Source organism: Schistocerca americana, chromosome 2 (assembly GCF_021461395.2).
Source record: "Schistocerca americana isolate TAMUIC-IGC-003095 chromosome 2, iqSchAmer2.1, whole genome shotgun sequence".
In the NCBI taxonomy this organism is placed as follows: Eukaryota; Metazoa; Arthropoda; class Insecta; order Orthoptera; family Acrididae; genus Schistocerca; species Schistocerca americana.
Genome location: NC_060120.1, coordinates 358,633,986 through 358,650,819, shown reverse-complemented (window position 1 = coordinate 358,650,819; position 16,834 = coordinate 358,633,986). Strand labels below are relative to the sequence as shown.

The window sequence follows — 16,834 nt, the reverse complement described above, 5'->3', positions numbered from 1 at the left end:
AGTTGACGGACTTTGAGCGAGGGCGTATAGTGGGCATGCGGGAGGCCGGGTGGACGTACCGCCGAATTGCTCAACACGTGGGGCGTGAGGTCTCCACAGTACATCGATGTTGTCGCCAGTGGTCGGCGGAAGGTGCACGTGCCCGTCGACCTGGGACCGGACTGCAGCGACGCACGGATGCACGCCAAGACCGTAGGATCCTACGCAGTGCCGTAGGGGACCGCACCGCCACTTCCCAGCAAATTAGGGACACTGTTGCTCCTGGGGTATCGGCGAGGACCATTCGCAACCGTCTCCATGAAGCTGGGCTACGGTCCCGCACACCGTTAGGCCGTCTTCCGCTCACGCCCCAACATCGTGCAGACCGCCTCCAGTGGTGTCGCGACAGGCGTGGATGGAGGGACGAATGGAGACGTGTCGTCTTCAGCGATGAGAGTCGCTTCTGCCTTGGTGCCAATGATGGTCGTATGCGTGTTTGGCGCCGTGCAGGTGAGCGCCACGATCAGGACTGCATACGACCGAGGCACACAGGGCCAACACCCGGCATCATGGTGTGGGGAGCGATCTCCTACACTGGCCGTACACCACTGGTGATCGTCGAGGGGACATTGAATAGTGCACGGTACATCCAAACCGTCATCGAACCCATCGTTCCACCATTCCTAGACCGGCAAGGGAACTTGCTGTTCCAACAGGACAACGCACGTCCGCATGTATCCCGTGCCACCCAACGTGCTCTAGAAGGTGTAAGTCAACTACCCTGGCCAGCAAGATCTCCGGATCTGTCCCCCATTGAGCATGTTTGGGACTGGATGTAGCGTCGTCTCACGCGGTCTGCACGTCCAGCACGAACGCTGGTCCAACTGAGGCGCCAGGTGGAAATGGCATGGCAAGCCGTTCCACAGGACTACATCCAGCATCTCTACGATCGTCTCCATGGGAGAATAGCAGCCTGCATTGCTGCGAAAGGTGGATATACACTGTACTAGTGCCGACATTGTGCATGCTCTGTTGCCTGTGTCTATGTGCCTGTGGTTCTGTCAGTGTGATCATGTGATGTATCTGACCCCAGGAATGTGTCAATAAAGTTTCCCCTTCCTGGGACTATGAATTCACGGTGTTCTTATTTCAATTTCCAGGAGAGTGTATATATATATATATATATATATATATATATATATATATATATATATATATATATATATATATAATGGGCCTTTAAAGCTACTGCCCTCAGATTGTTTTACTATAAGGAAAAGTGTAAATGTTGGAGACATATATATAATGTAATTTCCCTATTTACAGTGATTAAGTGTTACTATCATGTAAATGTAATTAAAATGATATTTAAGGTTAATGTACATACATCACATACACATCAAAATCATCTCACAGGTTATTGGTAAAAGATATCTTCACTGTCTGCCGATTTTAGAGGAGAATCTTTAATAAACAAGCGTGGAATGGTAAGGTAGACATCACCTAACATAATTACTGCTTTTGAAAAAGATTTCATTTATAGAACTGGGAATATGAACAGACCAATCGAAAATGAATGCACGAAACGCCCTATGCACTGACTGATGTATCTACAACAGAAGATGCAGAGACACTTCTGTGTTTTTTTTAGGCTGTAGACTTCTGACTAACTCTGCTACATAAGTACTCTCTTACATTTTGGTATTTAACATTGAATATCATCAGAACAATTAATATAACCTCTATAATTCTCTCTGAAATTCTCATTTAAATATTCACGTTGAGCTATATAATTGATCTTGCCGTTGATGGGAGGCTTGCGTGCCTCAACGATACAGATAGTCGTACTGTAGGTGCAACCACAACAGAGGGGTATCTGTTGAGAGGCCAGATAATCTTGTGGTTCCTGAAGAGGGGCAGCAGCCTTTTCAATAGCTGCAGGGGCAACAGTCTGGATGATTGACTGATCTGACCCTGTAACACTAACCAAAGTGGCCTTGCTGTTGTGGTACTGCGAAAGGCTGAAAGCAAGGGGAAACTACAGCCGTAATTTTTCTCGAGGGCATGCAGATTTACTGTATGGCATGGAGAGCTGGATCAAACCAGTCTCAGGACTGAAGACCACAACAAAAACAACAACAATTAAAGTAATCGAAGCAAATTTCGCCTTAAATGCTCTCAGAGACTGAAGCTCCAAAATTCTCGTGTTTCATTTCTTTGTGCCAGCTTGTGCTACCATTAGAGATTTACCTTGTATTTTCTTTTGTGCTTCAGACTAACGTAATCGAGTCGGACTCTAACGCAGTAGAGTCGGATTTTACCTCATACACTCTCAGTACAAAGCACGAATTCCAAAGCCGGCCGAAGTGGCCGTGCGGTTAAAGGCGCTGCAGTCTGGAACCGCAAGACCGCTACGGTCGCAGGTTCGAATCCTGCCTCGGGCATGGATGTTTGTGATGTCCTTAGGTTAGTTAGGTTTAACTAGTTCTAAGTTCTAGGGGACTAATGACCTCAGCAGTTGAGTCCCATAGTGCTCAGAGCCATTTGAACCACGAATTCCAACAACCTCGAAGAACATTCGAAAACACTGCTATAATTTCTTAGACATTTGAGAACATTTAAGAACTACTTCTGCTCCTTCCCCTTCTTCTATTCAGGTATTAGGCAAAATTGCCTGTTACAGTACCTATCTTTGCTGGGATCTTAATCTATCTCTTCTTCCTTGGCACCTATAATTTCTGACATTTAAGGGAAGTCTTTCACTCCCATTCCTTCTGTGTGTTCATTCCATTTTCTCCTGACTTGACATTTTTAGTTCTTCTCTAATATCTTGATACATTAGTCTGACTTCTACTGTGAAACCTTTAAAATACGGCTTCCTTGCTTTTTGAAAATTACTCAAGTCATGGTTCCACAGAGCAGTGAGCGGAATGCAACAATTTGATAGAATTTAATTTGAGTACCTCCCCTAGGTTTGTTCTTAAGATTTAAGGAATTGTTGCACCTAAAATCTACAGAAAACTAGAGAACAATCCTGGAATATAGCAAAGTAGTGCACCAGGACATAATCTGCGTATATAATAACCGGATTTTAAGGGGACAACTACTTGGAAATCACGGATATTTAAATACTGTACACAAACATGTTAAATGTCAAGCACTGGCCAACAACAAAAATGATATTGTCTCTAAAAATATACTGTGGGAGAGGATATTTCAATAGGAGAAGGGCAGATCCAGAGAGAAATGATTACATAATGTTACAAAGAACTTGAAAGTAATGAACGTAGTGCCTATATAACTGGGAGAGGAAGAAGGAAGGGGAGTGGTAAATAAATATGAACCTATTGAAACGGCTGTAACACCCTTAGATTTTATAAGTACTCGGGGATACGAGTTCTAGCAGTCTCTATCCTTAAATATTTGCCACTTTGACGGGAAGGAGACTGTTTCATTTCGCCTTTTGCCTGAACATAGTATTTAACCATGAAAGAGCAAGAGGCGGTAGAAGATAGAAAGTGGAAAACGGAAAGAGAAAGAGAGAAGGCTAGAGTGGGTAGGTGGCATGAGATGGAAATGATGGTGTGTATTTATTTTTGAGCCAGAGGAAATTTTGTTCAGTGTTTCTTGTGAGACTGTTAAGAGAACCATTAGAGAATACAGAAAGTAATCTGTTATGTTGAATATCTGTCTGTTCTTTCAGCGCCGGCCGTGGTGGTCTCGCGGTTCTAGGCGCACAGTCCGGAACCGTGTGACTGCTACGGTCGCAGGTTCGAACCCTTCCTCGGGCATGGATGTGTGTGATGTCCTTAGGTTAGTTAGGTTTAAGTAGTTCTAAGTTCTAGGGGACTAATGACCACAGCAGTTGAGTCCCATAGTGCTCAGAGCCATTTTGTTCTTTCAGCATATGATTGGGCTCCACATCTGTTGTGGGTATATTTCAAGTGCTTCTAGTAAACTAAATATTGTAACTGAAGGTTGTTTATGACAAATTGTAAGACATTTATTGATGCCTGGACCGTTGTGTTTGCTATCGTAAAGGTGAGTTGTCACTGCAGATTTGAGATGTACATTTAGCCAAAGAGCTGATATGTGTTCATTATTTTGTATGGAAAATGATCTGTCTCTCCTACTTATGTACAAAAACTGGGATAGTCTTGATATGTAATCTTGCAAACTCCTGGTTGTTTACGTTTGTCATATTTCGTACAACTGTGAGCCAGGACATGCTTTATCTTATGAAATGTGTCATAGCTCATTTTGTTGCCATATCTTTTGAACTCAGTGACAATTTTATAAGAAGCTCTTCCAATGAATAGAATACTGAAATACTTTATGTTTTTTGTATCTGTTGATAATAAGTCTGTTGTCACCTTTCTATTGTCTTTGTTTTTGTATGTGATTAAAGAGGTGATCAGTTGTGGATAGTGAGTATCAGTTATTAGTGGCTATTTGTTTCATTAATGCAGTTTCATTACCAAGTTGATGTGGTACCATTGGATAGTCACTGCCCTATTAATCACACTTCTGTATGCTGCCAGCATGGAGTGAAACTGACTGAAAGGGTTGCATAACTGTTCTACTTCAGTTTTGTTGCCCTGCAAAAGTATGGCGATGTCATCAACATATCTGTAATAGTAAATTATTTTACTAGCTAATGCATATTTAGAACAAAGAATTTGGGTTTTTAAGTGATCAGTATAAATGTCAACTAAGAAGCCAAAGAAACTTGACCTCATGGCTAACCCATCTGGCTGTTCATAAAATTTGTTGTCAGGCTACAAGTAATTATGTTTCAGTACATGTTCAAGGAGATTCTAAAACTCTTTAATTTTTGTTGCTGTAACAGGTTTAAATTAATTGAAATTTTTATAAATGATGTCTAATGTTGTCATGATTAACACACTGGCATACAAACTTACAAATCATCAGTCTTCTTGAGGATGATGAACAATTTCTGGTTTAGTTGCAATGCTGGGCTTTTTCTTGGGTTAACAACAGACATGACCAGGACCTAAGGATGGACTCTTAAAACATGTGCTAAGGGTTCACCAAGATTATGTCTTAAGTTTCTTGAACTCTGAAGAGGAAATGCTGCTGTTCATTGTTTCTTTGATCTGTCTCTGGAAACAGAATGTGGAATGTTCCCTAATTCCTTAATGTTTTGGTAAAACGCTCCTCTTTTCCATACAGTAGTAGGACAACAAGAGCACCAGTGTGTTTTGTTAGTGTGGGTTGCCTACATAAGGGGCAAGCATTCACTCAGGAGCAAATCTATTTGTCTCTTTTAATTGACAGGTAATGACTCCTTGCTTTTGATTGACAGGTCTTTAACATGGTGTTCCCTCACCCCTCCCTCTCTCTCTCCTCCTCCAAATCACTCAGGAAACCTCCAACCCATCCCCCTCCTCCTCATTGATAAAGGTACACTTGCAGGCCTGAGTTATTCGAATAGCCCCGTCACTCTTATATCAATTTGGTTGGCTACTTAATTAAGTTGATCAATTAATTAACTCCTCCCCCTCTGGTAAACCCCTCAACACTCACCCTCCCCTCTCCCCTCCCCACCCCAACCTGGGCATTGGCGGCTCTGTGCTGGAGAGGATCTAATCATAGGTAATTCAATACATAGCAGAGGATATATTGTTTATTTATAAAAAATCAGTTTGCAGGGGTTGAATTTCTCTTGCTCATCATTTTCTGCTGATGGGAAGATGCAGGTCTTGTAAGAAATAATTACACTGATCGCGTTTTTTTTATTCCGATCGCACAAGGAATACCGTCATGAAACACCCATCACACGTAATTATGCTGTTAAAAGTCTTTCGATCGCAAAGCACGCACCGTCCGCCACCTCCTGTCCGCTGGACCACACCCAATGCCACCTCATACCACCGCATATGCAGCTCACTGGGGGTTCTGCGAAGCGCAGAGGCACCATGCATCTATCTGTGCAAGAGTGACCGCTTGGGGCCCGCGACTGACACACAGGATGTCACACTAATACTGAATCAAAAGAATATGACAAAATCCAGTGAAACACATGTTCTTTCTCGGTTTTCCTCATGTCCTGCTGGGCCTGCATGCACCGTCAATCACAGTCGGACCACCCTGCAAACAAAGCAGTGTTACAGTGTTTACCTGGTAAACCCCTGCAGACTACTGATGCAACTGAGATGCCTTACTTCCAAGGCAAATTCTTGACTGAGGATGGATACTGCCATCGGCTCTAAGCTGCCATTTGTGCTGGACAGAAAGGAACTCACTATAAGAAATTCAATTATATAGCATAGGATATACTGTTTATTTATAAAATTCGATTTGCAGGGGCTAATCTCACTTTCATTTTGTGGGAATACCTCACATCAGCAACTACATGTCCTAATTACACAATTACACTGTAGCAGACTGATGCTGTTGTATTACTGGAAAATTTTCCTTCGTGTGCTCATCTTGACATGCAGGGACCGACTGAGCTAGTGCACAGTGCCAACACCAGAGGAGGTTCCACCTCCTGTACCCCTCGCCCCCTTATTCCCCACCACTCCCAGAAAAATTGATAGAGTGACGACTCACTCTGTGCTGGAGAAGAAGGATCTCATGACACGAAATTCAAATCAAAGTCAATAATATATTGATAGATATTCTTTATTTAATAACTTTGTGGTAGATGGGGTTCCCCCACTTGGGCAGACATCGTGACAGCATCCCCTCCCTCCCCCCCCCCCCCCCACACGCTTGCTCTCCATGACATAATAACTGTAATCACAAGGGAATGGAATGAAATGCGATATAGTAACCACCGTTTGGGCTCTCTCCCGCACATGTGTCTATCGTCCGGGCGTCGCACGAAAGTCCTAATTACGGATCATGTCACTAAATACCACAGAGCATAGACCGTATATCGGCCGCCTTTGATCTCGTGGCCCCCAAACAAAGCATCAAGTGGCAGCATTCTGTTGATCAGCAAATTCTAGACTCGCTTCCGTCTCTGTCGCTCCCAAGACGCCACTCCATGCTTGTCTGCTTGTCTGCGTGAACCAACGTCTCCAAACACGAAGATGGAGGTTTTCATCTTTCCTCAGTGTACTGTATTCTCATTATCTATGCTGGAAACAAAGGGAAAGCTGACGAAATTTCGACATCAAAAATAATCCGCCGCGCATTATATCCAGAGCGATGTTGGGATGCAGATCTACAATATACCATGTCCAGGATAGGATTTGAAGGTTGATCTGCCACACATAATATCCGGAATGAGGTTCAGAGGCGGATCCAGACTCGAAAAACTTGGACCTGCTCCAGGTCATGGGAGCCATCCAGGTCACATGCACGGACACAGAAATACAGCAACATAGCAAATGCGCTGCAACTGTAGAATATATGGTTGGAGGTGACTGGATGCATTCGAGTACAGTGATATACTATGCCGACCAACCGGAAAATAGTGCATTTGCGGTAGGTGTTGGCAGCTGTACAACTTTTACAAGCAATTTTACAATACGGAACGAGAACTGATGTCATGATCGCATGGGTAGAAGTGATATAAAATTTATAAAATTACGAGAAATAATAGAAAATTCGTATAAATTGAGGAAGAATACAACAAAATGCGTGGGAGTTGAGGGAGTACTTGCATGTCTTCTGCTTGATGCAAAACAATCCTTGTACATGAGAACGATTACGTGACAGTAAGAGGAATGCAAGAAAACGGTGACATGGATGCACTGGGAACCAGGGAAAGAGTCTTTTTTGTCGAGGCAATGTTCTAATGTATGTCTATTGAGGTAATAGTGATACACGCGAGTTGACTGCTGTCTCTGATGCTTTCCTGGAAAAAGGAGGACCATCTACCTCTAACCATATTCGCATCTGGGTTAAATGATTGTCGAGAGTGGATGAAGAGATCGGTTGAGATGGAGAAATAACGAGGTATGATTTAATGGTAGAGTAATTAGGAGAGAGAGGGCGATGTTGCTCCAGATCATTTGATCATTTTTTTCCGTTGTTCTGTCATGGTGCATGTTGTGTGACATAACCTGCGTTCGACTCGTATAAAACTGCATATTCTGTGTGTGACTTACAGCACTGTCAACTTGCAGTCCTTAACAGCAAACCTCTCAGTCATCAGAGGACTTCCATCTCATGAGTGTGAAAGGTGTGCATCCTGTTTCGACACATTCCTCTAGAAGAACGATGATTTATGCGACGTTCTCCATCCCCCTGCAACATCTTAGGCATAAAATCGAGTATTCAGTTTCATAACTGCAGTGATTCTAAGTTAACGATAAGTGTTTGTGAGGTACTGCACTCCCAGTGTATACATCTGCTTGACAGATGTCCTGTTTACGGAGTTAGTGGCGGCATGACGTATAATTTCACATGTCAAACACCGTTGCTACGCGTTTGGCTCTTTCTTTGTAGGAGGTACTCTCCGTTACTAATGATTATTTTACATAGGACTGACGCGAGCATAGTACAATTTCTGAACCGTGATCGGATGTGAACAGTGGGGACTATACACCTCTGGAAAGCTATATTGAGTTTGTATCGTAAAGAATCGATATTTTACAGAAACAGGTATTTCATTTCACAGTTTCTCTCCATAGTTTGTCATACAGAAACCTACAAAAAAAGTTTTGCATCACCCCAGTTCCCAGAACTCCTGAAGATAGACGTTGACTGTGTATATTCTACCACAGACACAGTCCCCTTGACTGTTCAGATATGTCACTAAACCCACCCAAAGATGTAAACAACCATGCATGAGCATGGAGGGGGTCTGACAGCCGAACAGTCCCAGTCATTCCACCAAGAAGGAGGTACACTGCTCGTGTTGTCTGTAGTTCAACCATGTCTAGAAGGTCAATTTCGCGGTTCGATCGCGTCTGCATTGTTACTTTGTGCCAGGAAGGGCTCTCAACAAGGGAAGTGTCCAGGCGTCTCGGAGTGAACCAAAGCGATGTTGTTTGGACATGGAGGAGATACAAAGAGATAGGAACTGTCGATGACATGCCTCGTTCAGGCTATCCAAGGGCTACTACTGCAGCGCATGACCGCTTCCTACGGTTTATCGCTAGGAGAAAGCAACGCCACCATGTTGAATAATGATTTTTATGTAGCCACATGACGTCGTGTTACGACTCAAACGGTGTGCAATAGGTTGCATGATGCGCAACTTCACTCCCAACATCCATGGTGGGGTCCATCTTTGCAACCACAACACCATGCAGCGCGGTACAGATGGGCACAACGACATGCCTAATGGACGGCTCCGGATTGGCATCATGTCCTCTTCCCCGATGAGTGTCGCATATGCCTTCAACCAGCCAATCATCAGAGACATGTTTGGAGGCAACCTGGTCAGGCTGAACGCCTTAGACACACTGTCCAGCGGGTGCAGCAAGGTGGAGGTTCCCTTCTGTTTTGGGGTCGCATTATGTGGGGCTGACGTACGCCGCTGGTAGTCATAGAAGGTGCCGAAACGACTGTGCGATACGTGAATGCCATCCTCTGAACGATACTGCAACCATGTCGGCAGCATATTGACGAGGCATTCGTCTTCATGGACGACAATTCGCGCTCCCATCGCGCACATCTCGTGAATGACTTCCTTCAGTATAACGACATCGCTTGACTAGAGTGGCCAGGTGGCCAGCATGTTCCCCAGACATGAACCCTATCGAACATGCTTGTGATAGATTGAAACGGGTTGTTTATGTGCGACGTGACCCACCAACCCCTCGGAGGGATCTACGCCGAATTGCCGTTTAGGAGTGGGACAATCTGGACCAACAGTGCCTTGCTGAACTTGTGGATAGTATGCCACGACGAATACAGGCATGCATCAGTGCAAGAAGACGTGCTACTCGGTATTTGAGGTACTGGTGTGTACAGAAATCTGGACCACCACCTCTGAAGGTCTTGCTGTATGGTGGTACAACATGCAATATGTGGTTTCCATGAGCAATAATTCCAATTTTCTGTACGGGTTTTGGAACTCTCGGAACCGATGCGAAGCAAAACTTTTTTGATGTGTGTACGTTTCTTACATTTGGATAGTAGCAGCGTTGCATTCCACACGACTGATAGGTCAGAAACCACACCACTTTAATTTTATAGCCTGTTTTAAGTGCAGAACAGTGTATCTTTAGAAGTGTATGTGTTTATGTTCTCTCTTACCAATACCTTTTTCGACTGACTCCAGACACTAGAAGAATACTAGGAACTGAAGGGCAGTCATAAGGAGTTGGCAACCGGAAGTACCGGATTAGCTCAGCCTTCGACGTATACAAAGGATGCAACTACCTGTCTGAACTTGCACGCAGCAACAAGTACTGGCGAAGAGACCAGTGTGATGGGTGAGCGCGACAGAAGCGGACATGTGTGTGTTACAAGAGCGAAGATTCAGAATGATGGACGTTTGTGCTGGACGTATTGATAACATACGAATTCCTGCCACTCCAATCATCCCAGGATACCCTCCGTGGCCGGGGGTGGTGCACTCTGACCTACACACACGTCCACGACTGCGACTGCAGCCCGTAAGGTAGCGTTCTCGCTTCCCGTGCACGGGGTCCCGGGTTCGATTCCCGGCGGGGTCAGGGATTTTTCCTGCCTCGAGATGACTGGGTGTTGTGTCGTCTTCATCATCATCATTCATCCCCATTAGGGTCGGAGGAAGGCAATGGCAAACCACCTCCACTAGGACCTTGCCTAGTACGGCGCTGCGGTTCTCCCGCATCGTCCCCAACGCTCCTCGGAGTATGGGACCTCATCATCATCATTATCATCTTTCCGTTGGCGCTGGCAGTTTACATGTGAATGATTGCCGCGTGGGGCGTGTAGCGTATGGACCTTGGGACAGGAGTGCCCGGGATGTGTGAGTGCTTCCAGCTGTCTGCGGCATGAAGCCCAGACAGCTTATTGCTGCGGACTGGATCATAGTTTAAGTGTGTCGTGTTTAGTGCTTCTGAATACGTCGCAGTGGACACTGTCTTACAGTGGTATTTGCTGTTGTCTATTCTATCACGCTGTAGAGCCTCCCTCTGTCCTTCCGAGAGTAGCAGAGAGAATCAATTTAGGAAACTTCTAAAAATCCAATCGCAATGTTAAATTCACGATTGATCAATTTATTATTTCCGATAGTTGTAATGCGTGCAAGCGTGCATCCAGTGCGGGCAGGCATGGTCGGCGGGCGACAGGAAACAAGAGGGGTTCTCAGAAGCAAGTGGCACGTGCTTCATGATTGCGAATTTGGGTGATCATCAAGATATTTTCAACAGATATGTTTAGTGGAAATGTTGTGGTGGATGAGATTGCGTATAACACTTCGGATATGTTTAATGCTACGATTTATTTGTGTCGCAAATTTCATTACGTGATTTACATAATGTTTGCATGTGATACTCAAACGTCGAAAATATGTTTTATTACGAAGTAGGATCATTATAAGGTGGAAGTGAGCGTTTTAAGCGATCTATTTGACTCTGGTAAATTGTTGAACAATAAATTTGACAGGGTAGTGCAAATAGATTATTTCACTCTATTTTTGATATCGAAAATTTCGTCAGCTTTCTCTCTGTCTCCAGCATGAGCCAATAGAGGTACAGTATTCTGAGGAGAGATGAAAACCTCCATCTTCGTGTCTGGGGACGTTCGTTGACGCAGACAAGCATGGAGTGGCTTCTTGGGAGCGATGCTTTGTATGGGAGACTCGAGATCCAATCCATGGTCGGTGATATTTAGTAACATGATCTGTAATTAGGAAACTGGACTGTTTTGACTTTCGTGGCGGTGCCCTGACGATAGACACAAACGCAGGAGAGCTTAAACAGTGGCTACTATATTGCACTTCATTCCATCCTCTTGTGATTGCAGTTATTATGTCATGGAGAGCAAGCGCGGGAGGGGGGGGGGGGCGGGGGGGAGTGCAGTCACGCATCTCCCACAAAGTGATTAAATAAAGAATATGTATCAATATATTATTGACTTTGATTTGAATTTAGTGTCGTGAGATCCTGCTTCGGAGTCGTTTTCCTACCAATTTTTTCTGGGAGTGGTGAGGAGTGAGGAGGCGAGGGTATGAGGTGTGGAGCGTCCCCTGGTGGTAGCACTGTGCACTAGCTCAGTCAATCCCTGCATTTCAAGGTGAGCGCAGCGTAATTATGTAATTAGAACGTGTAGTTGCTGGATGAGAACTTTTCCTACCAAATAAAAGTGAGATCCAGCCCCTGCAAATTGAAATGTATACATAAAAAGTATATCCTGTGTTATATAATTGAATTTCTTGTAGTGAGATCCTTTCGCTACAGCGCAGACGGCAGCTTAGAGCCTGTGACGGAATATATTCTCAGCCAGGAATTTGCCTCGGTTGGAAGGCATCTCGTGTGCGTCAGTATTGTGCAGGGGTTACTGGGTAAATACTGCTTTGTTTTCGGTGCCATCCGACCTTGATTAACGGCGCATGCAGGCCCAGCAGGACATGAGGAAAACAAAGAAAGAACATTTGTTTCTATTGGAATTTGTCATATGCTTATGTTTCAGGATTAGTGAGACATCCCGTGTGTCAGTCGCGAGGCTCGAGCGGTCACTCCTGGAGAGATGCATGGCGCGGCCGCTCTTCGCAGAACCCCCAGTGAGCTGCATGTGCGGTGGTATAAGGTGGCATTGGGTGTGGTCTAGTGGACAGGTGGTAGCGGACAGTGCGTGCCTTGCTATCGAGACTTTTAACAGCATAATTACCTGTGATGGGTGTTTCATGACGGTATTCCTCGTGCGATCGGAATAAGAAGACACAATCGATGTAATTACTTCTAACAAGACCTGCATCTTCCCAAACGGCAGAGAATGATGAGCAAGAGAAATCCAACCCCTGAAAACTGAATTTTTTTTTATAAACAATATATCCCCTGCTATATACTGAATTACCTATGATTAGATTCTTCCTCCCCAACACAGAGCCGCCAATGCCCAGGTAGGGGTGGGGATGCGAAGAGGGGAGGGGGAGTGTTGCAGGTTTACCAGAGATTAATTGATCAACTTAATTACGAAGCCAATCAAATTGATAAGAGCGAGGGGTCTATTCGAATAACTAAGGCCTGAAAGTGTACCTTTATCGGTGAGGGGGAGGGGAAAGGGTTAGAGGTTTCTTGAGGGGTTGGGAGGAGGCGAAAGAATGGGACAGGTGGGGGAACAACAGGTTAAGGACCTGTCAATCAAAAGGAAGGATTATCCAAAGGGAGTCATTACCTGCTCCTGAGTGCATACTTGCCCCAGATGTAGGCAGTCCACACAAACAATACATGCTGATGTTCTTGTTGACCTACTACTGTAGCCATCTAATTTCGTTATGACAGAGACATTTCTTTAATCAGACTCGACTGCAATGGCTTACCATTAAATTATAGGCAAGCAGTCTGTGCAAGTGCTTCTTCTATTGATATTTCGGCCTGGTATTATCCAGCCATCCTCAGAGTGATAAGACAGTGCTAAGTGCGTCCGTTTGTGTTGCACTGCAGTGGTATTACGCATACGGGTCACAGATGCCGGTCGGCGGCAAAGAGGTACACATACACATGCGTTACCGGAGGTAAAAGCGTTCCGACATCCGATTTGTTTGTCGACGCATATTCAGCGGCGGTAACACCTCGACGACTTCTCTGCAGTTTAATTACACCAAGAGCCAGATTCTATGCCTGACCCTAATTTCTGTTTATTAAATTACGTTTATTAAATTATCAGTTAATCTGATTTCTATGGCTTCCTTGAAAATAGAATCCCAAAAGTAAGAGGTGGATGTTAAAATCTTCATGTCACTGTAGTCATGACCTGTATCTATGCAACGTTGAGCCACAGCTGACATATCTGGCTGTAGTAAGCGTGTGTACCTTCGGTATTCCACGCACCGCTCATGAGCGATGCGTGTTGTCTGACCTTCATATGATTTATTAGAATTTCTGCATGGAATCTGATATATATCCGCCTTACGAAGCAATAAATCATCTTTCACAGAACCGAGTAAGGCTGCAGTCTCCGTAGGAGGCTGAAAGATCACCTTAACACGACGTTCCTCGAGAATATGGCTTTTCTTCGATGAAAGAGCACCCACGTAAAGTAAAAACGCTTTTGATCTGAAAGTAAAACTTTCTTCTTCCAAGGCATGTACTTGCATTCCAGGGTTCACATTGAATGCTCTGTGGATTTGTTTCTGAGAGTATCCATTTGCTTTAAAAATGCTTTGAGACGTGTGAGCTCTTCCTGCAAATTATCATTATCGGATATACAATGTGCTCTGCGCGCTATGGTCTTAAAGGACACCTATGATGTGTGATGGGTGATGTCAGCTGTTGGCATTTAAATATAGATTCGCATGAGTTGCTTGACGATATACAGCATGTTCTAATGTGCTGTCAGTTTTACGACGAACGAGAGCACCCAAAAAAGGGAGTCAGCCATCTTTTTCTATTTACACAGTAAAATTTAATGCTGCATAGAAAGAATTCAGATGCTTAAGAAAAATGTAATTCATCCTGCCCTTGAGGCCATACTACAAAGATGTTGCCCACGTACATCCAGAAGACTGGTGGTTTAAAACTTGCCAAGTTCGGAGCCTTGTCCTCGAAGTCTTCCATAAAAAAATTAACTATCAGAAGAAAGAGGGGGCTTCTCACAGCAACTCCATCAGTCTACTCATAAAATTCACCATTGAACGAGAAATAAGACGACAGGAGTAAATGTTCAAATAAGGTTGTGATGCTTTCGTCAAAATGCTGGCCGATAAGAGACAAAGAATCCCTTAAAGGTATGAACGCTTTCACCACAATTGGGGCGCGTGTAAGTGTACCTCTTTGCAACCGACCGGCATCTGTGATCCGCATGCGCAGTATCGCCGCATGGAGTAACTACACCAACGCCATGCTTGGCATCTTGTCGTCAGTCTTGTGATTCGCTCTGGTAGCGGCCGGACGATACGCGGCCGAAATATGGGTTGAAGAAACGGTATTTGCGCTGCAGCATGCCCGAAAATGGTTTACTCATTATGCCGTGAGAAGTTATTTTCTTTCAATTTTTGACTGATATTACTGGCTGTTTACGTCTCTTTAAATGTGACGGTCTGTTGCTGGTCTTCCTGAAGTGCTTAAGTGCTAAGTTTGCCTTATGAGTCACTATTACCTGTTTTGTGTGTCCTTTATTTCAAAATTTGCAGTTTTTATAATGTTATTGATCATGTGATTCATTGTTTGTTGGTCTAACTTGTACCTAATGTTACGACTCAGGCCCTTGTCAAGAAGACAGATTTCATCCTTTTCAAAGTGGATGCCTCTTGTGTTGTTGACTGAAGGCTGAAACTACCCTATGGCAACTTTTACATGAAATGTTAATGGATTTTGTTATGTTTCGAGCTTCAGGAGTTTTCTTGGAATGGGCTTTTTCGACTTTTTTCATTGTTTCCGACCCAGTTACACGCTGAATGAGAAGACGGATAATGAAGTCTCAAAAGATTCCGAGATATATTAACATTTACATTTACACGAACTATTTTATCACGGTCATTGTTTAGTGACATCTCTCACCTGTTCTGTCAGCTCCTTGATCGCACCACGATCGTGATCAGCCTTCACGATCAGCGACTGGTGCTCGACATCCCCACCCTCGCCAAGTGTGAAGCTGACCTGCACCCTGTACATCTGACTACCGTAGCCAGCACCAGTTTTGCACGCTAGTTCCACTGAAATGGACTGCACTGTTACAGCTTCGCACGACCGATGTTTCTTCAGCGCCGTCTCTATCATGGGGTTATCGATCCATTTGGTCGATGCTGACGTACTGCTTCCTGATGCATCCATTCTCCTTCTGTAAACAGACTGAGTATGGACTGAAGATATGAAGTAGCAGTGAGCTTTTCTTTATTGCCAAATACATGTACCAATAAATGAACAATATATGAGATGTCTTCCAGCACGCACATTTCGTTGGTAACTCTAAGAAAGATTATATTGCAGTTAACATTATATGTGTGCACCACAAAAGGTGGCTTCCTTGGTATTGGTCACGGTCTTTGTATTTTGTTGAAGGCACTTATAAAAATAAAATCATGAACATTGTGTGAACTTTCTGCAATGTTTCCTTTTCTGAAGACATGTAACACGGTAGCAGGAGACAGTGTGTGATATTTATATTGCCAAGACAAGAACTGAATCATTATTTATTAGTTAGTGGGTACATTCACTCCTGGTGGGTGGGGTTAGTCAAAACTGAAATTTTTAAATCAAATACTGGTTGGTAATAGTTACTTAAATGTGTAATTGAGTGTGACAGTAGCAAATCGACAAATAGAAACAACTAGGTAAGCCAACTGCAGGGATGGATTGGTGATCTATTGCAGTTAATTTCATTCTGTGTGAGGTATTGACTTTCGAGTTAAGACTGAAGTTCTTTTTATCTCTGTTGCCCGTTTGAAGAGCTTCACTAACATAGACAAAAGCTTTTGAAAACATTTAAAAAATTAAAATGTTGCCAGAATTAATTAACATTTAATCAGTTCTTTTTCGATACTGGCTACTGTGAAGTCTGGCTGCAGGAAGTTGGTTCAAGCCGATGTAGGTTGAGGTAGTCATGCAGTGATAAAGAGCCTTGAATAGGACAGATTAGCGTGAAGTGCTACAGTCTCTGGACTGAAAGCAACAAAAACGTGTTGAATTACCTGGATTTTCATTTATTATCGATTTTAGATAAGACTGAAGCATTAGCAGGCTGAGATAGTGTATTATGACTGGGCTGCAGAGCATGAGTAAAATAACATGGGGAATGTGGATTCTGCAAAACAAGTACAGCACGTTGATATTAGGACTGG

The 16,834-nt window shown here is 43.9% G+C and overlaps 1 protein-coding gene across 1 annotated transcript in view; it reads right to left on the bottom strand.

Annotated features, from left to right (window-relative positions):
* Window positions 1-15,840, bottom strand: part of LOC124595662 — a 32,200-nt gene extending 16,360 nt beyond the window's left edge. Inside the window, exon 1 of the mRNA XM_047134506.1 lies at window positions 15,555-15,840. Within this exon, the coding sequence (XP_046990462.1) occupies window positions 15,555-15,827 (273 nt within the window). The 5' untranslated portion in view covers window positions 15,828-15,840. The remainder of the gene's footprint in view (window positions 1-15,554) is intronic.
* Between the last annotated feature and the right edge of the window lie 994 nt (window positions 15,841-16,834).